This window comes from Drosophila melanogaster, chromosome 3L, assembly GCF_000001215.4.
Source record: "Drosophila melanogaster chromosome 3L".
In the NCBI taxonomy this organism is placed as follows: domain Eukaryota; kingdom Metazoa; phylum Arthropoda; class Insecta; order Diptera; family Drosophilidae; genus Drosophila; species Drosophila melanogaster.
In genome coordinates, this window is record NT_037436.4 from 10,597,762 (window position 1) to 10,625,695 (window position 27,934).

Here is a 27,934-nt window from a genome sequence, read left to right on the forward strand (position 1 = left end):
CCACAAAATCGGGCAGCAACTGAAACGTAAACGAAATTCTCATGGCTGCAACATTGGCCAACACCGCAAAGGAAGCAATGGAAGATGGAAGGTCCATTCGAATTGAATCGATTGGGAAGCAAGCATCTTAACCACAAAATAAATAGCTTGCCTGCCGCAAATCTTGTTTGATTGTCTAAATATTTAGACAGCTAGTGGCGACACAGCAGCTCTTCACTTGTCCGAGGAGTTAACCCTTAACAATACGATCCTTAAGGTAAAGAGAAATAAAACGTGGCTTATTGACAAGGCACACATTCTAGCCTTGTTTATCTCTTGACTTGAATTGCGTGTGTTCACGGAAGAATTTATCGTTAAGCAAAGCAATTCAATTATTTTTTTCCGAAAAGAAAGAAATCCCACATCTTCTTTGACTCAGTATACTTTAAAAAATCAATGGCTCAGCTGACATTTAAAGTGCAAAAATACTTAACATTTAATTGAAATTCCCCTTGACTGCAATGGTGAAATATTATCTGAAGCACAAGTGGACAATGCATCATTTGCAGCCAACCTTTCTACCCACGAAGACAGCCAGGGCTAACCCAATTTTATGTGTAATCATTTTCCTATTTACAATCAATTGCCAGGCACTTGGCAGCCTCTCAGCCCGGATCACTCGCACATCCTTGGCCAACTGTTATTGCCGCATCATTGCACTTGAGTCGAGGCAAATCCTTGAACACCTCGACTTCGACTTCGAGTTCGACTGTCATTTGCCATGCATGGAACTGTCCAGGCTCAATTTTGCCACCCATCACCGACAGCTGCTGCCGGCGTGACCTTACACGACTGTCATAACTCAGCATGCACCTTGCAGTTTTCCCCCGATTTTCACCATTTTCCTTCGCTTGCCCGTGTGTATGCTTTTTCCACGCGTACAACTTTTTGCCACCCCTTGGAGCTGTCTGCACAGGAATTATGCAATGGCTGCTGGGCTGCCTGTGCGGCCATTTCTCAAAAATTCAATTGTATATTCAATTCAATTTTGTGATCAACAACGCCAACATTGATGGCCTCAGGAAAAATTGAGTTGTTGGTTTGAGAAAGATTATAAGTTGAACAAAATAAAAATTCTAATTCTAGAAAACTAAGATTTTTTCGTACAATTACAGTAATAATTATCACAGTTCAATAGATCTAGAAAATATTAAATGCATTATTCGTTTTCATATTCATTTTCTTAAAAAAATTATTACATTTCATTAGTTATTGTTAGGCATATAACATTTTTCTCAGTGAATAGAAAAAGGCAGCCGCGTCGAAAAATAACTTTGAAGTGACAAGCAATTGAGGGATGCGCGCCAGCAGGACGATACGATACCAAGTTCACTTCAGTCAAATTTGAGGGGCTTAAATCGAATCGCTTCTGCCAAATAAATGGCAGAAATAATTGCGTTAATTAAGCATGAGTTTAATAACACACTCAAATGAATAGGAGGACTGACAGGCGAACATCCCGGGACCTCGGGGCCATCAATCAAGGAGATGACAACGGAAATTTTGTTTGGCAAATAAATCATAAAAAAGAGAATAACAAACGAGGCGGTTCCTTGTGGTTGAGGCTGCGCCTAGTTTACTACTTTGTTTCGGCGTCTAATGTCCGTTTGGTGTATTTGTGTGGGTGTTGCTGCTGGTGAGTTAGTGTTGGTGTCTGTGTATGTGTATGTGTTGGCGGTTTTTGCGGTTTGCGTTTTGGCCCCCAGCTTTACCTGGACAAACACCGGAAGTGGGTGTGGCTGCTGGGCGGGAACTGCGCTCCACTACGTCTCCCCCGGTCGCCGTTTCTAGTCTCTTCTCTGTATATAGAACAGGGAAAAAAATAACTTTATAAACTATAAACCCTTTATATCTTTAAAATTATTTTCTTTGATGTCAAAGAAAGCTTTATTTAATAGAACTTTTTACCTTCAAACCAAAGATGGTAGCATTAGAAATAAAATAATAATATCACAATTCATTAATCAAAGATATTTTTCTCCGTGCATAAAGATGTGTATACGTAGGCGCAGGTGTAAGTGGGTGTGTGTTAGTGAGTGAGTGTGTCGTGTTTCATTATAAGCTCAACGGCACTTAGCACACATTTAAGCCGCTTTGGATTTGCTCTCTTTGTTCACACCACTGCTAACCGCTCTCTGAGACCTTTTTCTGTCCATTGGTCCTTTAGTCCCGTGTATCCTGCGAGTCCGCACCTTTTGTCCTACCACGGATCCGCCTTCCAGGCGTTAGTTGTCGACCCTTGGCTTGAATTATGCACACAAGAGTTTCGGAGGCATGCCTCATCCGTTTTGGCCACTTGCCCGAAACGATTTCTGCTGCCAGCCATACAGTCGGCCAGCTCGACTTTGTTGGCACACGCTTTCATTATGCAATTATTGCATTTTTAATTTTTGTGTCGAGTCATTTAAAATAATTGTGCGAACACTTTGTGACAACAGTAGTGGTGGTGGGGTTTGGCGAGTCTTTCTGGCTTTCAGAACCTTGGCGACTGCCAACGGCGAGGAGCAGGCAACAAGTGGCTTAGATTTTATCCTGAACAGTTATTATATCTGAGTGCAATTGGAAGTGGAAAATGTGCAATTTGTAATTCTATTGGACAATTACGAGTATATCTTCTTTGGATCTGTTGAGTTGCCCAAGCCACAATTAGTTTTTTTATACAAATTAAAAAACTACTAAAGCAGCTCATAGCTAAGCTTCTAACTACCTTTTGACTCCTCCACTAAATATCCGTTTCTAATAGATTTTAGACTAGAACATCCACAAATCAAATATGGTTTCCAAAAACTTAAGTCAATGTTCATCTTAAGTTTAAGCCACGAGCCATAAATTCAAAACCAAGTCACCGCTTAGATGTTTATCTTTTCGATTAGTCGATGGACACAAAGCAGTTGGTCAAGTGACTGGCAGCATTTGATTTGCGTGGACATGTTATCTGCCTAATTATATTAGTTGCCTGCCTCCGATTTCCCTGACATGTCGAGACATAAGCGCATTATAACGCTTCACAAACCGCTGAACCGCCAAGTCCGAATTATGCATTGCAATTACACGAAACCAAATGCAATGGTGCGATATCAATTGCAGTCGGACATCGCACATACACACACACATGCACGTACCAATACCAATGCCACAAACACTTTGCCATTTTGCCGCCCCCAAGGAAAATGGCTTAATTGTTGGGCACACAACCACTTTTTCACCCACCGCCCACTCAAACAGGCCAAACGACTGTGCGCCTCAACAAGTTTGCAAAGGTAACAAAAAATCAATAGGCCTCAAAACAGTAAAAAAAAAAGAGAAGAGAAAGTACGAAATTCGGAGTAGGGGAATATTAATTGGCCGTTTCAGCGTTACGCCAAAAATGCTGAAAATACTTTCACGCTCGTTTCAAGGCAGGCAAGGATACATGTGAGTAAATTCGTTGCCACGTGCCCAGGAATCGCAGCTCCCTTCCACGATGTCCTCGTTGCCGATATACTCGTCTAATGGCTGTGCTGCACGCAAGCCCACGTTCAAAGCCCCATCCAATCCGAGTCTCAAGTCGAGCTGGAGCCGGGTCGGAGTTGCTGGCAAAAGACAAGCATCTTGAGGTCCTTACTCGTCGGATTAGCCAATCACAAATTCATGTAATCAAGCATGAGCACTGCAGAAAAATTACAACCTTTTTGAACAATAAAACAAATGCAATAAAAATCAACCTTTTTTGAAAGTCGTAAAAAAAACCTCTATTAAGAAGGAAACTGCAGTTGTAGTTATAATTCAATTAAGTTAAAGCTAAGAATAAAAAAATGTATTTTTGAAAACATTTGAGAGCAAATAAATTAACGTTTAATAATAATAAATTTACTATTAAATACAGAAATCTTAATACAAGAATAAATATCAAATGAAAAGCATTTATTTAGCGTATCAATTAACCAATTCGAATAAATCTAGATTAAATAATTTAATTTAACTATTAAATAGATTAAGTGGCTATTTATTTAAGCATTGCATTGATTAAATGCAATTTGCTCGCTGTTTCCGCAGCACAATCGCCACTTTAGTTTGTATTTCTCCGAGTGCCACGACAAACGCCTTGTGTGTATATTTAACTTTTCAACTTGGAACTGTCCTGAGCCAGCTGGTGGCTTTGCAGTTGAATTTATGCCTGCTACAGATTTCCCGCCCTCTCGCACCGTCGTCCGTTGACTGTCGGTCAAGGCTGACAGACTAACGCACCTGGGGTCTCTGCCAAGAGTGGCGACTGCCTCTACGAGTTTCCCAAGTGCCCAGCGGAGCCTCTCAGAGAACCTATCCAAACCTTACCATACCAAACGATCCCATACCGGTGGCTGCTTGTAAATTTATGCCCATAAAAATGCACAAAAAGGAAGCGGAAAATGTGTTGTGTAAAAAGGACGACGGTGAAAATAAAATCAACAATAAATTTTGCATGCAGCCACATTACGAAACAATGGCCAACGGGAATCCCCTCACTTGTGCACATGGGCAACAGAGGCGTGGGCGTAGCGTGTGGGCGTGGCTGTGGGACGAACACGCTGCAATTGGTATTTTTATTGCGTGTTCAACACGGCGTATGCGTAATACAAGCGCATGCCTTTGCAAGACGCGTTTTTTTATGGCCGCTTTTGACTTATGCCACCCATAAAATGCCATAAAACGAAATTAAATACGCAAAAAGAGATATTTTCCAGAGGCCAGAAGATCCTCAAATTGATTGGCATTTCTATCAAAATTTTTGACATTTATGCCAAGTGGAAAGGCCTATATAGAGTGCACACGAAATGATTCATTGCTTTCGAGGCAAGATTTATGATCAACCCTTTTACTTGTAATCGATTCGAAAACAATGACCATTTCCTGGTACAATTTTTATTAGCGCTCGTATTCGCATTCGTTGGCCCCTTTATAAAATTGGCTACGCTGTCCTTTACAATTTTAAAGCTTGTCTCTTCGGAATTTTTATGCTTACGGCTGAAACAAGCTGCGGTGGTGGGCGGCGATGGGGGCGTAGCCTAGGCGGGTCGGTTACGTGAGGAACATCAAAGTAACCGAGAGCCGCGCCCACTTTTCGGGAGCTGCGAAATAACGTCAAACGCTGATGAGGTGAGGCCCAGAAATTGGGGTTGACATGGGACCGGGATGCTTCTATTCCGTATGCCCAATACCCCATCCCCAGTTTTTCCTCATCTGTCGCATCTGTTGATTAAGCTTTTGCCCAGTTTCCACGTTCCGCTCTGCTTTTCACGGAGCACCCACTTTTGTCATCATTAATCAACTGCCGACAAGGCGCATCGACAAAGCCAAAGGAATGTGAGCAAATTGCTGACTCTGACTAGGAATGGGTATACGACTAGGAATACGAATATAGGGATAGGAATACGTATAGAAATGACTGCCGTTCATCACTCGGATCTCTCTATTTGTGGAGGTTCGCCTCCTGAATTACAAATAACAAAGAGTCAACACATTGACACTTGATTTTGCAGTGCACTGCACATCTGAGTCTGATTAGAGCCCACACTTGGCACTCACTTTGAACTTGAAACTTTATGCCGTGTCTGAAACGGAAGCGGAAACAGAATCTAAAACAAAAACTGAGTTCCGAGCTGAAAACTTGTCAGTCGAGACGGCCTGGGGACAAGTTATCCGAAGATAACGCCTTCGTAAGCTGCCATAAGCCATTCCAAATCAAATGTTCGGTATGGAACAACAATTACATAAACTTAATAACTTGATAGCCCCAAAAGATAAGCACGACAAGGGCACGAGTGCACTGGAAAAAAAAATAGTTCTTAAATAGACTTAAAAAAAAGTGAGTAATAAGTAATACATTACACATATTTAATATCTGTTGAATTAATTATTTAAATATTTAACTGTCAATTTATTACTTTTTGTAGATTGAAATACGATTAAAACTCCATTTACTGCAAAATCGTTAATCAACGCCAGCGTTTTATGCATGAAAAAGTGAAATGAAAATTTCTGTAAGTGTATATAAAAAATGCAAATTAAACGAATTTTAAAAGTATACAATAATGTTTTAAGAGGATTGCCAAGCAAATTGAAGTCCGAAAGATTTAAAACAGCTAAAAGATTTTAACGTGTATCTTGGAGAGCAGAGCCAATCCGAAAGGAGCCAACAAAATGCCGAGCGGCTGAGGGCGATGTCTGTTCGAGCTCATTCCCAATTACAACTTCAGCCCGGGGGTCTTTTTCGGACCTTCGGTTGCACACAATTTTATGGCCGCAAACAATTTTCCAACGTTTCGTAAACTTTGTACCGTTGCACAGGTCCATGGAAACATAAAGAAGGGTGAGGGGCTTACGATGAGAAGCTTTTAAGGACGTGGTCTTGTTGTTGGGTAAATACACTTCACTTATTACAACACTTACAGCTGTAAACGAGCGAACGGCCCAAGGCTCGATTTGACTTTACCGGGAACTCGAGAGCTGCATGAATATTGCAGAACCAGGCCAGTAACTAAATGGAAGGCCACAAGCTGAGGGCATGCGGCCAGGTTTCTTTAAGGGAATTAAGCCGTAGCAGCTAGGAGATGACAGCCATCACAGGCCAACGAACTTCGATGCTCTGCAATTGGATGATAAGGTGAAAGTCGTGTTGAGATCCGATCAATCATCATGTGCGGCGGAGGGAATTCGTGGAATATACCACGAACTCGTAAAAAATGTATGTTTTTTAAAAGTGTGCAAACTGACAGCAAACTGCCAACTTTTCGAAAGCAATGTGTGTATGTGTGTTGTTATATGTGGGTGAGCGCTATGCAAATGAGCTGCAAAGTATGCAATGAAAGCTTGATTAGCATATTGCGTATACGCCACAGTGCGCAGCGTAAAAAAGAGAGAGGCAAATTGTAAATGCTTAAAGTGGGACAACCTTCGATAAATTGAAGAGGCATTCGTACTTGGTCGAACCACTCATCATTCATTTGCCCCACTCCAAAATCACCACGACGAAAGGTTTAAAATAATATTACGCATACGGGCATATGTTACATTGCGGGCGAGTAGCAATCCCTTTGCCGCAAAACATACGTCAAAAACATTTGCAAACTAATTTAGAAACTATTTCGAAATGTTCTACCCATTGCCAGGCCACAAAATGTGCCACTTCAACGCGATGAGCCGGCAGACGACGGCCCAAGATAATCATTTACAACAACAGCAGCAGACAAAGGCTGCTCCGAAACAAGAACACCATATGCGAGCCATTTCCCAGGGTAAAAGCAAAAAAAAAAAAAAAAAAAAGAAGAGGAAAAATACTCACATATAGAAAATAAGTGAGAGGAAAAATCCCCCAACAACTTTTTGCGTGCATGTAAGCCCTTGGTGGCCATAATTTATAGACTATCTGCCAAAATATTCCAGCTGAACCATAAAGATTCAATTTCACAAGCAATTTATATAACTGAAACCCCTTACCAGGCATCCCCCATTTTCACAATCTCCCATACAAATGAGCAACATTCTCGGACCACAAACGGTTATTTATGCCCTGAAAATCACGTGGTTTCCACTCCCGAAAATGTGCCATATCCAAATTAGTTTTGAAATGAAAGCTACTCTATTTGTGTTGGACCCGGCTGGATGTTGAGCATAAATTGAATTAAAATTATTATACATTTCTGAGCAAACACAAACGCAACGGCCACGTGCAAAAGTTTAATTAAATAGTATTTTATTCCTTTGGCGCTGTCTACTGCCGCTTATGCGCATAACTCGTGCATAAGTTGGGGGAGTTTGCCAACTCCAACTGCAGCCCTCAAACCAACTCAAACCATCTCATTTTCCTTGGCTGGGAGTGGAAAAAGTTTTAATTTGTTGACTTAACCGCAGTTACAGTTACTGGGGGGGGGGCACCCAGCATCCCGGATCGGGCATAACTTTGCCCGTCGCAACTTAACATGCATATCTCGTCGGGCTGCGAATCCTTTGGGAATCCCCCTGGGAAAACGGATCCCACGCCAGCGGCCCAGCTACTCTTTCCACATTCTACTTACCATTTGTGCTCCGCTCCAGCTCGCTTATCGTCTGCTGCACACGCAGCTGCAACGTTTTTGCATGTTGCTGGCTTTTTTGCTACCAATTCCGGGTGACCCCTCCGTCCACCGTCCTCCGCCAACCCGATTCCCCTAAAGCTATATAGCTATGTGTATATATAGCTTCAGTTGCAGCTAGTTGTGCTTGTGCCGCTGCAGCGCCCTGCTTAGCCATAAATATGCAGCTTAAAATGGCTTTCGACTGGCGGCTTTCGGCTTGCGGTTTACGTGGCGTATGATTGATGCCCCTTTCGCCACCCTCCCTCAAATGTTAGTGCTGTTGTCTCATGGTTGTCAGGTTGTTGGGCCATTAGCCAGCATTAAGTGCAATGCGAATAAGATGCCTGCAAAGAAGCGTACTCAACTCATCTGTGGCCTGTTGGCTATTGGATGGAAAACTGTCCAATGCAAAAGCAATCAGTTTTCACAACAGCATTCCATCTATGGCAGTTCGTTTGGGCTTGTGTGAACTTTAAGACTCTCAAGAAAATATGAAATGTTGGATCATTAAAAAGCTGCTCATTTACCTAAACGATTGACCTTTTGAAATATATCATTCTCACTGCAAGTAAATATGTAAATATGTAATGTAAAAAATAATAAATATTCATATAAAATAATTTTTAAACACTCACCTAAAATTGCAGAAACGCCTCTCTGGAATAAAACCTTTACCCAACATGAACATAATTTAAATTTTATATATTCATTGCGCATATGGGCAAAGCATAAAATTTTCAATCAGTGTTACTGTTACTGCCGCATGCATAAAGCATAATTATTAAAAATGTATATTTAATGCATACAATTTTTTCCGATACCCATATATTTATCACGCCTATTTGCCAGGCAAGTCTATTAATTATGCAGAGCACTTTTCGAATTAAACGTTAATTAATTATGTACCATTGACAGTCATCAATTGTTGGCTCAGCTGGACCCGTTAAACTCTGTTGGCTGAATGATAAAAACGAAAAAAACCCGCGGAATGCCAACAATTTTCACGCTCTAATCAATCTTCGCGCCCTTGCCCAAAAGCATTTACCAAGAGTCACTCACTCGTCACTTATGCTAAATTAACAAAAAGCGGAATGCAGTGTCGGAAAGGCTAAAAGGATTGCAGCGGATGGGGTGGTGGGTTGGAAATGTGGCGTTGGGTGGCATTCAAGTCGCAGAAACGCCAAAATCAACAAAACTTGATGCTTGACTCGTGGGTTCGCAGCCATTTACCCTTCCACTCCGCACATTGTTTGAACTTTTCGCTACAGTTTTTCGTTGCCGCCGCTGCGCTACTTAGCCGAGTCGGAAAATTTGAATTGGATTGGCTTCACTTCTATGGCAGTGCAATCAACAGAAGGAATCCCTTTGGGCCATGTTAGATATTCATTTTTGTATTTAATACCCAAGATAGTTGATCACCAAGTTTATCTATACATATATAGGGCACACTCAAAATTAGTTGGTGTTTAGTTCTATACTTTATTCTGAAATATATACTCCACATTATTATAAAAAAAAATTGTTTTTTATCTTATTTTAGCTTTCTGATTAGAATATGTCGTTTTACTTTACTATGCTGTCAAATCGTTTTACTACAAACTTCTTATATTGTTTTCAGTAAATTCTGTTCTGTAAATACATTTATCATTTAATTCCAATTAAATTACAGTATTTTTAAATATAGGATTATTTTAAGTAAAGAGCAATTTCTAAAATTCACAAAATTTTCATCTTTGAGTGGAATTGCAAGCTGTCTACTCATTCAAGCTCAAATGCCGAAATGTCAATTTAATTGAAAGAAATTCTCAATGCAAATGCCATTTGATGCAGTCAATGTTTGTTAAAGGCTTTGATGGGCGGCTGTCAAGTGAATACTTGTTTCTTTTTTCCTTTTTTTTTTGGGCCCGCTGGTCCCTTAAAGGCGATAAAAGTCATTTTGAATTTCGGTTGCTGTCGAAACGGTTGCCACATTCATTAGATGGCATCATTGTTGGCTGCCTCGCAACAATGTTGCAGCAAATGAGTGAATGAATGAATGAATGACTAAATGGATGGAGTAGAGTGGAGTGCAGTGAATTCGTGGCAGGAGGAAAGTGGCAGTGAATGTACAGCGACGACAATGTTTTCAATTCGTTACAAAACGTGCACTTGCCATGCAGAGTGAAGCTTCATCTCCGCCATCGCCATTGCCATTGCCATCGGCAGCGGCATCAGCGAATTCCCCAAGCTTTGCTCCGCACTCCTTCCTCCTTTTCGTCCTGCCAGCATTCATTCCTCTATCAAACAGTCACGTGCTCCATTTGCAGCAACGCCATTTCAAACTGGCTAATCAGTCAAATTTCTGCAGGCGAGTTTCTACTATTCAATCTCCAGTGCGGAGTTTACACCTGTACTATTTGAACATCACATTAACTTCTTTTTCAATTCTATTAGTTACAGTTTTATATTATTTTCTATATTTATATATATAAGCATATTTTCTAATTTTATTAACCTAATATCATATATAAGTTTGCTTTATTTTGGCGTATAAACGAAGCTAAAATGCTAGAGTAACATAAATGAAAACAAGAGCTTTTCTCTGCGCTCTCAACTGATGCGAAGTTTTCCATTCATTTAATTGTTGGCCATGCAAATCCCCGGTAGCAAATTTATAGTTGCAGGTGTGATTACAATCGTGTACAACGGGCTTTTGAAAAGTCGTATTCTGGCATCCTGCGATCCTAGCTCCTATTACCATACCCATGGCATACTCCATTCCATACGATGCCAATCCCCCCTGGGATTTTTGCCCGGAGCTTATTGAAGGCAAGCAACATCATTTAATGAGTTTAGTTTCGAACTGAAATTCAGTTAATATGCGTCTCATTCATGCGCTGCAGGAGGAGCCAAGGACATCGCTGATGGTGGAGAGGGAGGGGTGCTCCTGCTTCAGATGAAGATAGAGCCCGATACAATTTGCGCTTGGCACTTTAGCAAAATGAGTCGGGTTTCGCTTCTTATCTAGAGCGAGGAGCTACAATGGTCTGGCTTTCGACTTAGCCCCCTCTCAACTGGGGATCCAAAACACGCATGCCGGCACACGAGGAGCTTATCTTTTATTACCATGTATTCATTAGGTTCCTGTTCTTGTTTATATACCCTTTTTGGGGGGTATATGGTGCTTACTTCTGGATTGCCTAATTAAGATAATCTATTTTGGGGAGAGAAATTCCGACTAATGTTGTGTCATCGATTCTTAAAAAGAGCTATTATATTCTAATGGTCTAGCTTACTTTTTATGTGAATATAAAAATAATATATTTCAAGTTTTTAGTTATACGATTTCTTATCAATTTATTAATATAATTATGTTGATAAAATCAGTGTTCTAATGATTAAAATGTAAATTGTAAATAAATATAGAAATGGTGAGATGAAAAATGTTTCAAATATTTTGTTTTTATATTTCAATTCCTTTTGTTGCAAAACATTGCATTTCACTCTTATTTAACATAGAACATAACAAGATACTGGTGCCATGCACTTATGCTTTGTAGATATATTTTGTAGTTTTATATGAGAATTATGTTTTTATTAATTTAATATTTTACAATTTATAAGAGCATTGGTGTCTTCGGCTTTCCTAATTTTATAGTTGTTTGCTTCTGTTGTCCTGAGTTAAGCTGCACATGCGGTGCTGAGCGCTTTCCACTGGAATAATGCAGATCCATCCTGGCAGATTCCTGGCTCCATGTGGGACTATCCTGGGATAGCACCGGCTGCACAACTAATGAAATAGAGTTATAGGACAGCCACGCACACAGCTGTACATGAGCACAAACACACGAGCACTAATGCCACGTACGAGCGCACTAACTTGGCTATAATTATGCCAATCAACATGCTCGCCTTGGCCAGCCGAAAAGCTCGCCTCGACTCGACTCGATGCCTCAATAAAAGACGCCATCAATGTGCAAATTAGTCGTCTGATGGCTAATCAAGAGCAAGAGGAGGCGGCAGACCACGCCCCCTGCCAACGCCTGCGTGGCGGACGAGCTGCACATAATCTGATTAATAAAGCGATTTGTGCGCAGTGATTAGCAATACTTTCCATAATTAGTAGCCATTAAGTCAGGCATCGGAGCAAGTAAAATCCGGGAAGTTAATCAACGAATCACTGCCGCAGGACTTTTTCGATAAAGTTTCGATAGAACTTTTGGTCAATAAGGTCCACAGTTGTTAGCTTAAAGGAAATTTTCAGGCTTGATAACTTACGATTTCGATTTACGACACTAAAATTAAGACGTCTTACTGCCACAGCAAAAAAGCTGAGTCCTGGAATCAACTTTTTTTGCTTGCAAAAATGTGTAAGTAATTAGTTAATATTTTATTTAAAAATACTTAAGAAATAGTGTGACTTCGAGCAATATATCTTTTGTCATTTTAAAGCTTCAACAATAATTTTAAAAAACATTCTCTCTTACCAAAGCGAAGAGTGAAGTTTACCCAAAATACCTCTCGCCGAATGGCATATTCAAAGTTTTCAGATGGTTTTCAGCTCAGTTTTCAGGGTTTCACCGATAGCGGCCGCAACTTAGAGGCGTTGGCGGCCATTGGCAGCTCCGCGGAGAGTTGTTGGCCTGTTTAATTTAAACTTGCAACGCAACTAACGACAGTTTTTTAATTAAAATACCAAAGACAAAGCGTAAAAAACGAAAATGGAAACAATGGCGCCAAAGCCGAAGCTGTGAGACAGCGTAAAAGTTGCCAAGAAGTTTCAAAAACTTAAGCACCTGAAAGGGTCGGCGGTGGAATTCGAGGGGAGAAAACAAGGACCAAACCAGACCAGCCAGCTCCAGAGACAAGCGTGTTAAAATATTATGAAGCACTTAGGCGAACTACGAAATGGCATCGGTGCAGGTACAGTTGTGCTAAATCAGCTAGCCTTTTCCTTTCCTCACACTCCACGAAAAAGTCCGCACTTCGACATTCGCAACTTTAGTTTATTCATGGCAAACTAAGCGAAATGAAATTGAGCTGTTTGCAAAGGGAAAACAGTGCAAAATACAACGGGAAAACAAGGCAAACGAAAATCAATGGCACAGCTTAAACCCCTTCAATTGGCAAGGTCACGTAGAGACGGCAATCCTGGATGGCAGAATGGGTGGCAATTGGGTGGCAAAAGGAACACCCACTCCCCGTTGGCCTGGCCAATTTGTATGCCCCCAAAACTTGTTTGCATGGGCTTGGGTGGAAAAAGGCGGCCACTCAATGAATATTTAAACAGGACCCCAAAGACTAGGACCCCTTCTCTACTCTCTCTCTCCAACTGGATGATGAGGATAACGATGATGAGCTCGCTGCGCCGGATGCACTGCACTGCCACGATAATGAAAGCAATTAGTTTTGGAAAAAAATATATATCTACTCGAGTGCCAATTTGCCATCGAGCACTTGAAACTGCATTGGCCCTGAATTACTCGATTTCTTTCGATTTTCGTGGGAAGTGACTCTTAATTGAACGCTAAATTGTGCAAAACTTTTAGCCAAGCATAGATGAGAAATTTTCTGTACTTAATTACCTTTCTCAGGGCGGATCTCAATACACAATGTGAATTGTTTTAGAGCAAAACTTTGTGCACACAATGAGCGGAATTGAGTGGTACGTGCAGGAGGATTTTCATCCAATTTCTTAAGATTTTAGAATGCTAACGAAGGAGTATGACTCAAAGGGAAAAGTGAAAAGGAGGCATATTTAAGTTATAGTTCTAAGAATTCATTAACCTCCCATTTATTCTTCATAGAAACAATAAAATATACACATTGAGGTATCATATTTAACTGTGTCACAAACAAAAACTCATTATCGCTCAAATTTACACACGTAATAACTATGCCAGCAATCAAATATATAAATATTTGCTGAACAACAATAAGCAAATGATACATTCTGATTATATTGTTATAATTCAGTAAATAAAAATGAAATATTGAAAAAGAAATATAAGAGAACATACATCACACCTAAGCCGAAAATCAAATGATGGAAAGCGACGACGTGAATCGGCTGAGAGGGATGAAAAATTAGCCAGAATCCGGTGGCTAAGTCCTGTGAAAATCTGTTGAAGTGCATCAGCTGGCAGGGGCTTGTCCTTTGTGGCCCCCACATGTGCAATGTTCACACTTTCAACTGCTCCAGCTCCGCAGCATCCCGCATCCTGGATCCTGGATCCTGAATCCTGCATCCTACCCGTTTCTTCGATGCCGCAAAAGGACATGCCATTCGTCTCCGTGTGTATTTGCCCAAATGACAAATTGCACAAACGTTCTCGCAGTCGTTCGTCGTGTTCGTCGTGCTGAAAGAGGAAGCCAAATGCCATTCCAATTCCTTGCCAAGGAGCCAAGTCAGCAGCGGAAGTCTACTTGAATGCGCTTCAAAATGCTGTTAAATTATTTTAAAACGTTGCACCCCAACCTTTGGCACCCCATCACAATAGGCGCTACTTGAGTGCTTGCAATTATTTGTAAGTGCTGCAAAAAGTTGACAATGCCGCTGGAAATTACTTTTTTCGGCTGCCAGCTGGACAAAAGTAATAGTAGTGCAACGAAAAAAAAAATAAATTAAAAACTTATTCTGATTTTTATTTGATGCTTTTCCGATGGCAATAAATAAAAAACACATTTCGCCGCACGATTGGTATGTCATGTCATGTCAATCTTTCCGGAATATTCTCTTCCCGGCGCCGGGATTCGTGACCCTTTAGGCCAGAGAGCCACGCGTTGGGGATCATAAATAAAGCATGATTTCCATTTGACCCCTTCCTGTCGCGAATGCGTTGGAAATCTGGGTGGGGTGCTATTTTATGCGGTCTTATGTGCATTGTTGTAACCCGATATTCGTTTTTTTTTTTTCTCATTTTTATCGTCAAATCCGTATGCGCCACGGCAGCCACTCAAACCGTCTGTGGTTCACTTAAATCCATGAAGCCTGAATAACCATATTCCCATAAACCAGCATTTCCCACACTCCTCGGCTTTCGGGCAATGTGAAATATTTATATATTGATGTATGTGGGCTACATTGTGCTTTTTATGTTAGTCATTTTGTACTGCCCAGCAGTTTATTGGATTTTTTCAATGGACAAAAAACGCAGCAGCAGCATCGACCACATGGCGTATACGTAATTAGTCGCATTTAGCTGGCTGCCCTAATCAAAGCAGTTGTACGATTTATGCAGTCATGGTTTTGGTATTTGTATATACTTGGACATTTTATAGCATTTAAACTACATGTGCATAGTTCGAGAAAAATACTTTGACTCTGGGGATAATTTGCTGATTTTTGAGTGGCATAATAGGGCAAAATACCACATGGCGTATGCGCAATTAGTAGCTTCCAGTTAACTGCTCAATCAAATAATTTGTTGAAGTCAGGAAATTAGTTACGGATTTTTAATTGCATTTGGTAAGGCAATAACATGGTTAAATTAGGAAAAATTTAATATATGTGTTTTCCGTTTAACTGGACTTTGTCTTGTTAAATAAATGTTTAGGTTGCTTTTCTTTGCATAATCTTGGCAATTATAAAAGAACTTTACATACGTAATTAGCCACATTTGTAGGACTAGCATTCTCAACATATTTATAGGTGAACTGCTCAATTGCCTTTTCTGAACGGATGTGTCCTATTGCACAAATCAATGTTTTGCAATTGTAGATCGAACATAGTTGCTCAATTAAACAAAAGGTAATTTAAATTAAGCCCGCAATCTAATGAATTATGTTCATGTTCCACTTGAGTGGGAGTCTCTGTATGCAAATAAGCCTGGCATTAGCATAAAAAGAGCCATCGAGAATAGATTCAGGTTCAATTCGGATAATTTAATACCTCAAATATAATTGCTACATTGCAATGATTAAATGATAATGTACACACATCCAGGCAATAGCAATAAATAGGCATATGCAAATTTGATTGGTCTAACTGGTCGTAAAAATGTGTTTGCATTTCGTTTTCATATTTCGGTTTGCCACATTAAGGCGATTAACACGTGAAAAGCTTGTGGTTCAATTTCAATTTGTTTGAGAACAAAAGATTTAATTGATTTATATTCGCATGGTGCCTTATGTCCTAAACACAATATGATTTGCGGGCAACCGCAAAAAAAAAAAAAAGTTAGACAAAGTTAATTATTAAATGAAATAGATTTCGTTTAATACAAAAATTGGAAACAAAGAGAAATAATTAAAGCCACATACAGTTACAATTTATAGACTATTAATTTGGCTCGGAAAAAGTTTAATCTTGTTACATAAATTAAAAACTTTTTTGCTAGCCCTTTGCACCTAAATTTTTTATGCATTTCACAGTACAGACAATTTGCATATTTATGCAATCGTTTTGCAAGTGCTATTTTAAGCAAAACCGTAAAAAAAAATGCGCATTAAAATCTGTATTAACACTATTCGCATTATTTTGCGTTAAGCGCTGGGGGTATAATTAAATGCCTCGGGTCATTGTCCAGCTTTTGAAAGCACTTGCTGGTGGGATAAACTGCAGTCCACTTCACGGACGAGTGACTGAAACGCTTAAACGGATTGTCACGGCAAAGGAGCCACGCCAACACACACTTGCACACACTCGGCCAACTTAACATGCACACACTTTGCCAACTTAACACGCACATGCACAAACACACATCAGCGCCGTAACGTATGCAGCATATTCTGTGAGGATGTCGCTGCAAACAATTGAGGGTGAAAATATAAAGTATAAAATAAATAAATAATAAATAAAGTATTTAGATAATTTTTTCAATTAAATTAATTCCACTTTGTATCAACTTGACAAAACAAAAAGAAAAGTTTTCAGTACTCCAACTTGTTTAGTCATTATAAATATGCCTAAGAAAATCGTTTCTGTTTGGATACTTAATAAAAATTGTTTAAATATGAACAGAAAATACCAGAAAATTATTAAAATAATTTTTAATATTTACAATATTTGTAAGTAATATTATAATTTAATATAAATTAGTTATAGTTACCGCATTGGCAACACTGATATGTAATCTATTTTCTTGTTTATTTATAATTATAAAACTTATTACACATTTTTGTATATTTTAGCACAGCTAATATAATTGATTTATGATTATTATTATATTATGCCCTCATATGCTATTTCTGCTGACATTGTTGTTCCAGCTGGCATTGTAGTTGTTGATGATGCTCTGGCCGAAACTGCTGTTGTGTGGCTCCTTTTGACTAACTTCCGACGGACAACGCAGCCATTGGCAACCGTTTCCAATGCATTCCCATAGATTATTGCATAATTTCCATTCAGCCAGGAGGGGCACACGTAGGCGAGGGGGCTGTGCTAAAATGAACATCATTTGCAAGTGCAGATTGGACCGGGGGTTAGATGGTGATGGTGATGGTGAGCTGCTTAGCCGCCAGCCAGCTAATCTTGGCCAGGCAACGATGATAAATCGCTCAGTCCACCAGGCATGTAAATACTCCCAGGGGACTGAGACTGAGCATTTCTGTCCGGCCAGAACCGTCGTTAAATTTAATTTGCAGTTGGCTTTTAATTAAAAGCGAACAAAGCTTTATTAAAAAAATAGTTTGCGCCTGCTAATTTTTAGCATGTGATTTACATAATTCAATTAAAATGAAGTTATGAAACGGGCGCACATTTTGGCCAAATGTTGTCGTTAGAAGGGAAAATTGGACGAGCTGAGGCGGGGCAGGCAATCCTCTTTGACGACTCTGGACGCCACTTGGTTATGCAAATTATGAACGAATTGCGGACAGGCAGTACGCAATGGGTTTTGTTTGTTGAAGCGGCAAAAATAAATAGCGCAAAAAGAGCGGAAATGGCTTACTGACAATAAAGAAGATGATAGGGTATAAAAGAGGTTGCAAAACAGTCGCAAAAATGGTATAGTTTGGTATTATAATATGTAAGAAAAATGTTAATAAATGTAATGGTTAAAAAAAAATAAAGAAAATGCAATGAGTAAAAAGTTTTGAAACTCTTTATATAATTATGCTCTTTTAATATTTACTTACTAGATCCCGATGTATGAATAGGTATAACTTAAAATCTCATTGGTTTCAAGCCTTTTTTTATTCTTTAAAAAAAATCAACAAAAGTGCTTTCGAAAACCCTTTTCAATAAATAAGCTAAAATTCTTTTAGTGTATGCTTGGCACGCAATTGTGAGCGGAGTAAAATGATTCTGTTGGGAGCAGTTACAAAGGATTTAAGCGTGAATAGAATATGATTGCGCAATGCAAAATAAATCAGAATAAGATTTCCTGGTACTTTCTACTAAATTCCTTCTCTGCACCTGAATTAAAGTTTCATTCGCCTACTTGAGCCAAGCAAATGATAATCACAACTTTATTTCCCTCCTTTTTGTCGAACAAATAGCCAGTGTGTAATCTCCATCTTCATCTCCATTGTCCGGTGCCGGCAATTTGACAAGCCGGACACATCGGAGCAGTACTCGACTCGATGCGATGTACAGGAACACGGTAATGGCTTGGGCCTATCTGATGGCCAATCTGCAAACGCCCATCGCAGCCAATTTTCCCTCCTTACAAAGTGTCGAGCCCACAAACATACTATATAGCGACACAATTTACACAACATTGAGGAAACACGTTGTGATGTTGGCGAAGGGAAAAACTTAGTGCGGAGAAGTGTAACATCGTGCTACGCACTCAATTACTTTTATTGTCTTACACACGCTCCGAAAATTCGGGCAGCATTAGTAGCCAGTTGGGCGGGGATAAAAAAAAAAAACGCCCACTGATGCCAATCAATCTGCGGAAAGCTTTCAGTGCAAACTTCATCGACGCAAAGAATACGCTTTAATGGTTTTTCTCCATTCCCATTTTGGTCTTTAGAATTCAACAAATTTCATTACATCAACGGCAAAAGGCAGCGAAATGAGAGAAAAACTTTTTCGCCAAAGAAGAGAGGCAAAAATAGAGAGAGAAAAAGTAAAAATAAGTGACAAACTTTTCAGCAAGGACATAATTTACGTGAATGTTGAAAACGAGGGACCGCATGGCGTATGAGTGTTATTTGACTATTCGCTGCTAATGCACGTCAGGCTGGCATAGAAAATCGGATGCTATACATACTATATGGGTGGAATATGGGAAGGAATCTGTTGCCACAGCTGCAGGTGAAGTGAAAGTTGACAACGCGGCGTCAGCAGAAAATTTCGCTTTGGCCTCACGTAACTAACACGCGACGCCCATGACGCCATGTTTTTCACTACATATGTATATATGCATATGTATCTATGTATCTATATGTCTGTCTCATACATGTTGCTTTAGTTGTTATTGTTGTTGCCGCTAAAAGCAAATGCCAGGGCACATACCTACATCTGCGTATGTGCTAGATATCCCAGCTTGTATGTATAAATAAAATATTGAGCTACATAAATTTAAATTTTGCGCGTTTCGCTCTCCTTGATTTCCAGTCCGTCGGCAAAAGTTAGTCAGCAAAAATCATTGCCAGCAGGGAAAGTAGAAAAGTGTGAGAAAGAGCCAGGATAGTGCGAAGGATCTAGTCATGGGTCGCCATGGAATGCAATTGGTTGCGAAACATCTGGCGTTTTATTTTTTTTTTTCATTTGACAGGTTTCTTCAGACAACTTCCGATTCAAAAGTTTCCGGTGCAAAAAATATTGAAACTGATGTCGAAATGAGCTCTTGAAAAATGGGTTTAGATAATCAAATAATTAGTATGCAATTTTAAATTGTTTCAATGGTTTTAAAATCCACTTTTTATAACCAACTTACTAAAACAATAAAATACTCAAAAACCACGAATATATGATTCATTTTTATTGAAAATGATTAATATGCAAATAGTGGTCTTCTATATTACATTTTTTTTATTATTTTTTGTATGCTAGAGTTTTTGTTCTGGGTTCCTTTGTGGCTGCTGTGCAGAATTAATTAAAGCTACGCCCCGACTTTGTCAAGAACTGAAACTGAAGGAGAGAGTCAAGTTCTTGGGGGTGAAGCAGGTGGTTGGCCTGCTAATTGCGAAATTAATGATCGGACTGCGTGAACTCAAACAATGGCCACAAAGCCAACAGCAATCGAGTCGCTGGATTGCAAGCCACAATGGGAATCATCGGGCAGTTGAAAAGTTTTAGCCAAGACAGGAAAAGTTGTAAATGGCAATTAGCCGCCCAAGGAAGTTGATATGGTAGGTATACATATATATACGATATATATTACGAAATGCGCGATGCAGCCAAGCGCGATTTTGCCTTTAACATTTATGGTATCAAGTTATTGACTGGCCCACTTGAACACCGTCCATTTGGCGGATTAGTTAATAATCAGGGTTAGCCAACTTCATCACTAATCTCAGCCAGCTTTATGGTCGTAATTAACGGAAATTCAATGCCTGGCACATAACGAATTTGTTAACGCGAAAACTACAAGGAGGCAGGGTCAGGATACAGCTACAGAATTAACTCGCAGTCCAAGGCAAAGTAATTGTGAAAGCTTTCTTATTGCCGGGCCAAATTCTTACAACAAAACGTTGGCAGGGCCACACACAGAAAGTGATTACGAATGAAGAGCGGCGTAGCCAGGAACACTGGAAAAATAATCAATTCATTATGGAAAATAATGTGATAAATAAAAGAAAATGATTAAAATTCGTAATTATCAAAACGATTGTTTAGGTATCAGAGATTGCAATGGAAATTGCTTCTTACATGTAAACATATGCACGCATATAGCGATAACAACCATTATATTAACGACAAAATTTATTGACTTATTTTTTTCCAGTATCCCTGGAACAACGGACGTTGGTACAGGAGTTGGGGGGGTGGTTTGGGGTGCTTGGCGGATCGGGATAGAGCTGCTCGTTGGGGGAAATGCGCCCTATGCCACGAGCACTAATTACGCCCGGCGAACAAATGGCAGCGGCAATGGCAACTGTGGCGACAACGGAAGCTGCAGCTGGCGCAGTCTTGACTTGGTTAACAAAGCGCGAGCAAAAATAATAGCACCACCACGGCAGCAACGACAACAACATTATTAACAAAGAAACGGCTAAGGCAGTACGGAAAAAAAGAGCGAAAAAAATGTGGCGGAGAATCTCAAATCCAACTTTAAAAATAAATAAGAAAAAAACAAAAAAAAAACAAGACATGATTTAAGAATCCGCCTTGATGCTACTGCTGCTTGGCAACTTCGTTGTTTGCCAATTTCTGTGCTGCTCTATAAGCCGGAAACCATAAAAAAGCAATTCGTTATTAAAACTGCATAACAGAGAGGCAAAATATCCAATGCGGGTAAAGAAGGTAAAAAGTTGAAGTCCAAATCGAAGTGAAATTGCCCTTACAGTTTGAGGAAATTGAAGAGAAGAAAATGCTATATAAAGTCAACATGGCGGATGAGTGATATGTTATCAAGAGCTTAAATTCTTAAAGAATAAAACGACTTTTTCAATACAATTTAATAAATATAACAATTTAAAAACACAACAAATATTGTTTACTAAAGGAGCCATAAATCGATTTCTCATTAAATGCCCCTAAAGTAATTTACCCTTTTCCCTTATAATTTCTTAAAATGCACACATAAATTTCCGAATAATTAAAATTTCCATATCACACGATTCATTTCGCCGAACATCACGAGCTTTTTGTGTTGTCCAAATGAAAAGTAGAAGAAAAACGCTGGCAAAATATAAAGCGGCAGGGCGAGCCGTACAATGCATATTGATAATGCACATAACAGCCATAAGTAACTGGCATCCAGGCAGACAAACGTGACCCCAGCAAAACCATCATGAAAGGCAATGGAAAAGCAGGAAAGCAGGAAAAGCAGGCTGAAGAAAATGTGCGAGCGGGCGAGAGCGTGCGTGACGAGCGAGCGAGCGAGAGGGGGCGACACAGATGCCGGTCGAAGCAAATGACATGCAAATAAATGAGAACAAAGGGATAAACGAATGGCCCAAGCCAGTTGAAGTTGGCACTGCATTTGCTATTTGCCATTTTGCCATCGCCATCGTCCGTAGTCCGCAGTCCGCAGTCCGTAGTCCATATCCCGTCGCATTTCCAGGCATCGCAAACGAGCCGCATAATTTTTGCCGACTGCACTTTGCGGCCAAGGCGCCGGAAAAGGCCGCACCAGCCCTCATCATCAGCCACCATTCCCTCCACCAGGATCCTCTGATGGTTCCTGCTTTAATGAAGTATAACGCGACCAAATGAATGGCGTATTAAGCGAACGTCGCCTTCAAATGCAGAGACAGAAAATCCTGGCAGATATCAATCTCGTCCTGCTTTAATTGAAGTTACTTTTTTCGTTTAATGAAATACAATCAAATGGAGTTTTTAATTTTAAAAATAATAGTTCATCCTTATAAATTTGTGTAATTAATATCAGAAAGATGAAACATAAATCACATTCAATATAATAGTTATTTTTGCATGTGTAACCTTTAAATACAATTTATTAATCAAAAATATATGTATTTATAATAATATAAAATATATAAAATGAATTACATCCTTAACATATATACAATTATAATATTTGCCTGCAAGCTTTATACATTCATATTTAATATTTAAGTATTATAAAAAATCTTTTCAAAAATATTACACACTTTTGCCAAAGCGTCGTATTCAGTGTCATATCTCCATATGACATCTTTAGTTATAAATTATAGCAGTAAATGCATTAAATTCATTTAATTTCGTTTCGCTCAGTGGCTGCATCGAAATGTGAGGATAAATCAAGGTGGGCTGCGGCAGTGGCTGTAGCTCCTGCTTCAGTTGCCGCCGTAATTTGTAAGTCGAGTGGGAAACAATATTTTTTCATCCGCCCTGGTGACCCGAGACAATAAGCATAAATAACACAGGCGTGGAATATGGCATATGTATGGATGGGATGCCAGCTGTAATAGACAGCGAGTGGACTGGAATTTGCTGACTCTGACTGGCAGGCGAAGACCATGGAGTAGATGCGAATCTGGCCGGGATCCAGGACCTAGTCCCTCCAGACATCAGGACATCGCTTCTTTGCACCGCCGCCCCCGCAATCCTGCCCTGATTAATGCTTGTTTGTTTGCATGGCCGTGTATCACTAATGGAATTCACATGTTGGGACATGACTGATTATGTACACATTAGTCGACTGATTTGCAATTCCAAGTGTGCCCGCGTGTGAGTGAGTGTGTCATGTCCTGTTTCGGGTCCAAGTTTTCCACTATATGGGCCCGAAAAACAATGTTGCAAGCAAGTAGAAGAGCGTGGCGAGACTTCATCGGCGTCAGCGGCAGCTGACTGAATCTACGTGTGAGTGTGGCACGTGTCCTGTCGCCTTGAACAGCCGTCCACCCACAAAGGACCCACCATGACTAAGCGCATTATGGTGGATCCTAGCTCGTCGCTAATTGGCAGCCGCTTTTGTGCTCACCGCCTTCGCCTAAAGCAATTTCGCATGCTCGATAATTTGCTCAAGGCGATGCGACACAAAGTGCAACATTGTGGCCTTCAGTATAGCCGCTTCGCTCAGTGTACTCCACATGCACGCTTAAGTGCAGTGCTCCTTTTTAAATGGTTTAATAAACATGCACCGCAGCGTGGGGTTCGCTGAACAAATTGACTCCTTTGAAAGGCACTTTTGAGTTCCATTTGCCGGAAAACAATCAGTCCTGGCACAGGTGACAAAGGCTCTAAAAATAGAAGTCGCATATTTTAAGGTCACAATGGCTACGAAAATATAAAAAGAAGCCGTTTATCATTTATAAAAAAAAATTATAAAAGATTGGATTATAATTATAATATTAAAATATTGTTTAGAAACTTAAGTAACTAAGAATTTGGAACAAACAAATTGAAATGTTATAGTTTTAGAAACCTATAAATATTTTTAACTTATTACTACATAAATTTTCTGCTTGTTTTATTATTTTAAAATATCATTAGACCAACACAGTTTCTAGCCTGTTTTTTGTTTATTTCTAAAATATTTTTAGTCTCCTGTTTTTTTTTGAAACTCAAATGAATAGAAATCCCTTTCTTCGTCAAGCGGTAGTCGAAATGCAAAACTATATAAACCATGACTTAAACTTCCAGCGGCGTCATTCCAGTTTAATTGAGCATGTAACAAGGATAGCTTTAGCTTTTAACTTGCACAAACACACACATGCTGCGGCAGGATGAAGGATATGCACACAAAGACCCCCAGAACTGTGCCAAAACTCACCGAAGCCCCCAAAAGCATATCGCGTTTCGGTACTCGTGTACTCGACCATGTTTATGTTTGCCACCACAAGGACTTGTGTTCAAAGTCCTGCAGGACCCGCACACACCTACACAAACAGCGGGTAACACACACACACGTGCGTTTAGTGTTGGTGTTTGGTGTGGGAAAATATTCGGCGGAGTGTGTGTTGGTGATACAATGTCACCTTTACCGACCCCTCAGCCAACTAATTGCTCACCTTTCTCCCGCCTGATAAAGTATAATCCCGCCCTTTCCCTATGAACTACACTACAATTGGTAATATTTTTTCCGCTTTTCCTTACCTGTACGTAGCGGAAATCAATCAATTTCCTGCGTAGACTTTTCCATTATGATGCGGTTTTTTTTCTTCACTCGGCGCTCAGTAAATGAAATGTATTGAATACTGAATAGTTGAGCACAGGAATTGATATGCCGTCAGGTGAGTCAAGCGACTGGGCATGGGAATTCTTATATAATTTAATTAAAATTGCTCGCTGCTTTTTATGTCAGATGGAATGTGGCCGGGGCATTCTAGCAAAGAAAACTAATTAGTAGGGAGAAACACAATAAAGAATAAATATTTATGGCTAGCAAGTAATCACAGAATGTTTTTGCATTAACGGTGTGTACAAGGTAAATTAAATCTCAAAAAACAAATGTTTTTTTTTTATGGTAAAAGCAATGCCAATTTGTTAAAATAATTAGTTTTTAAATATTTGGTGTAATAAATTTCCCCATTTGCAAATCGAATTATTAAGTATTACTTTAAAATGCGTTCGTAGTTTTTGTAGTTCGCAAAATCGGTCTACTTTAGCAAAATTTAAATTCCTTGTAAATATTTTAATCGTTTAAAAATTTGTTTTATTTAATTTAAATAGCTGTAGAATTTATTTATTTAATCTAATATTAATCCTTTTTAAATATTCTTTAATTTATTTATAATATGTTACACATTTTTAAGCAACAGTTTCTATACACTTTAAAATTTGATTCAATACAAATAATATTTTGACCTTGGCTCTGGTCGCCTTTGACCCAATGAAATACCTTTCCTCCAATACCCTCCTCTTACTGGTCGTGCGCCAGCCCCACCTGCTCCTCCATCACCTCCACTTCCTCCGGCTCCTCCAGCTCCACCTGATCCTCCTGGACGCCCAGGTCGGCCAGGCATTCCCTGACCAGGTCGTCCTGGTCTTCCGCTGCCAGGTCTACCCGGTTGCCCTGGATTAGCAAAGGAGCTTACATGTCGAAGACTCCTCTGTTTCATAGGCGGACCCACAGCGCCAATCTTCCTTTCGTCAGCTTGGCCTACGAAGAACATTATTCAGTTAATCTTATTAGAAAGTTATTTTTATAAGATACCTTTGTGTAACCAGCCTAGGCAGCAAATTAGCAACAAGATGGGCACCGTTCGCATTTTTCAAGTTGACTGATCCACTTAGTCGGAAAAATGTTTTATATATAGCACTCTGTTCACAATGGAGAGAAAAACTCACCTCGAAAGAGAGGAGAACTACTCACTTTTGTTTGAAACAAACTATATATATTTCACTGATTTCAATGATTGTTTAAAAGGTGTCTTTTCGATACTGGCTTATCGACATGACTATAAATTCTAGACATGAGTTTGAGGAGCACTCCATGCTGTGGAAAATAACTAGATGTTTTTCCGATTTTTCCATCCATCTATTCTGCACCCAAGACCCATTCTCCGTTTGTCAACGGCGCTCTAAAATTTTTGTTTGTTTTATCGAAATATGTTTCATGGCACATCGCAGTCTTAATAAATACTAAAGAGCCATGATGAGCTGCTGCCCGGGCACACAAAAGCCATCAAATCCCGTACCAGTGCCACGCCCCCACCATTCTGCCGTCCCAATCCGAAATTCTGACTATGACTATGACGCTGACGAGCTGAGCAGAGCTGAGATGCTGAAATTCTGCGCTATGCTGTGCATTCCCAATGGATTTGCTCGTGCGTGTCGACAAGAATTTCAATTTGCAAACAATAAATTTGAGCAGCCAGTCGCTCCTTCGAGGACGACCAATGTGAGCGCTTGGAGACCAAAGAAACCCGCAAAAAAAAAAACAGAGAAATATACGTATATAAAAAATAAAAAAGTTTGAAAATAAACGGACTTCCAGCAATGTTTAATAAAGAAGAAATATTTTGCTTTTCACTTTGGCATCGCGTTGCAAGTGACAAGTTGACAATCCACGCACTTTGTTCCAAAGCCCGGACAAATGGAATTAGATGCCGAATTAGGACTAAAACAGCTTGAATTTGATTTCAATACGAGCAGCTGAGATCTGGAAAACTTAAAGCGGCGTAGGAGGAACGAGAGCAGACAAGACCGGAAGCGCAGAGCATGAAACGGAAATGAATCAATTTCCGTGCTGCAGACCATTAAAAACTACAAAAGCCCTCGAAAGAAGCAGATGAAGTACAGGAAAACGAGAAACAAGAGTCGGCACAACAGATACAAAATATGGTTTTCTGTCTGGCGCCGTATGAACGATGACCTATGACCCGGTCAAGACGCATCTGTTGTATAGAAAACTGTAATTAAATCATGTCAATATGGAGATATTAATATAGACGTAATATTTTTGAAACTTTTAAATGAAATTTATGAATATAACACAAACATATTTGAATTTATCTCTTCTGATCTGAAATCATCATAAAATGATATCTAGATTTTTCTGCCACTTTGGTCTCTTCATTTTTCGTGGCATTGGACAAGTTCAAGAAGATGGTGTAGATAACATAGATGAAGCCAAACTCAATTGCTATCAAATAAAAGCCACAAAGATAATAAAGTTAGTAACTAATTTAAGGCAGAAAACGTACCCATGGTCAGCAGGGAGATCAAAATGTTGGTCAGTGCCTCAATAGCGTCGCCCACAAAAAGTTCGTAGACCCACCACAAAATGAGGAAGACATCGAAGACCAAACCACAGGCGCACCATATCAACCATAATGTCATAAGCTCCGGTTTTTGCTGAAAATACGAAGAGAATGAATGGAACGGAGTTGATGAGACTCAACGGGATACTTTTCACCCACAAATGAGATGCCAGCTATCATGAGCAGAGTGACCCCAATCCAAATATTCAGCATCAACAGGTAGCCCCAGAATATCCAAATGTTTTCGCTTTCACTCAGCTTTTTCCTTGTCAAGAGATCTCGAGTACATAAATTGGTTAGAACACTGCATTTGAGTACCTTTATTGAGTGCACTTACTGGGCAATGAATCTCTATGGCACTTCTCTTGTGCTTCAATCGATGCAACTTCTGATTTTTGTGCCAATCGACGACGTCGCATCATATAGAACATTATCATTTCGAAGAACAAAACTCCCGCAATGTCCATCCAGCCGATGGCCATTCCAAAAGCATTCAAAGCATTCATCACCTTCAACTTTTTCTTGTCCAATCACTATGGTTTTAGTTGATACTTAATGGTTTTTAAAAACATTTTATATGACAAATTTAGCAGTGTACCGAAAAATAAATAGGGTCTGAAATAAGATTGCTCAATAGG

At 39.7% G+C, this 27,934-nt stretch overlaps 2 protein-coding genes and 1 long non-coding RNA gene across 4 annotated transcripts; all 3 read right to left on the reverse strand.

Annotated features, from left to right (window-relative positions):
- Positions 1-6,010: 6,010 nt before the first annotated feature.
- Positions 6,011-6,748, reverse strand: lncRNA:CR46212 (long non-coding RNA:CR46212). The gene is made up of 2 exons (NR_133214.1): positions 6,448-6,748; positions 6,011-6,389 (listed from the first exon to the last, which is right to left on the reverse strand). It is a non-coding gene; the product is annotated as a long non-coding RNA:CR46212 (long non-coding RNA).
- Positions 6,749-25,304: 18,556 nt separating this feature from the next.
- CG42521 (uncharacterized protein) lies at positions 25,305-25,815 on the reverse strand. Its single transcript, NM_001169936.1, has 2 exons — positions 25,748-25,815; positions 25,305-25,693 (listed from the first exon to the last, which is right to left on the reverse strand). The coding sequence occupies exons 1-2, from the start codon at positions 25,800-25,802 to the stop codon at positions 25,377-25,379; spliced, it is 372 nt and encodes a 123-aa protein (NP_001163407.1). The 5' UTR covers positions 25,803-25,815; the 3' UTR covers positions 25,305-25,376.
- Positions 25,816-26,966: 1,151 nt separating this feature from the next.
- CG43127 (uncharacterized protein) lies at positions 26,967-27,838 on the reverse strand. 2 transcript variants are annotated; one of them, NM_001104105.2, is made up of 4 exons: positions 27,634-27,838; positions 27,456-27,574; positions 27,240-27,390; positions 26,967-27,178 (listed from the first exon to the last, which is right to left on the reverse strand). In NM_001104105.2, exons 1-4 carry the CDS (start codon positions 27,800-27,802, stop codon positions 27,045-27,047), a joined length of 573 nt encoding a protein of 190 aa, NP_001097575.2. In that variant the 5' UTR covers positions 27,803-27,838; the 3' UTR covers positions 26,967-27,044. The 2 variants fall into 2 exon arrangements, with proteins under 2 accessions (NP_001097575.2, NP_001163410.1); NM_001169939.1 differs by having other exon boundaries at positions 27,445-27,574.
- Positions 27,839-27,934: the final 96 nt, after the last annotated feature.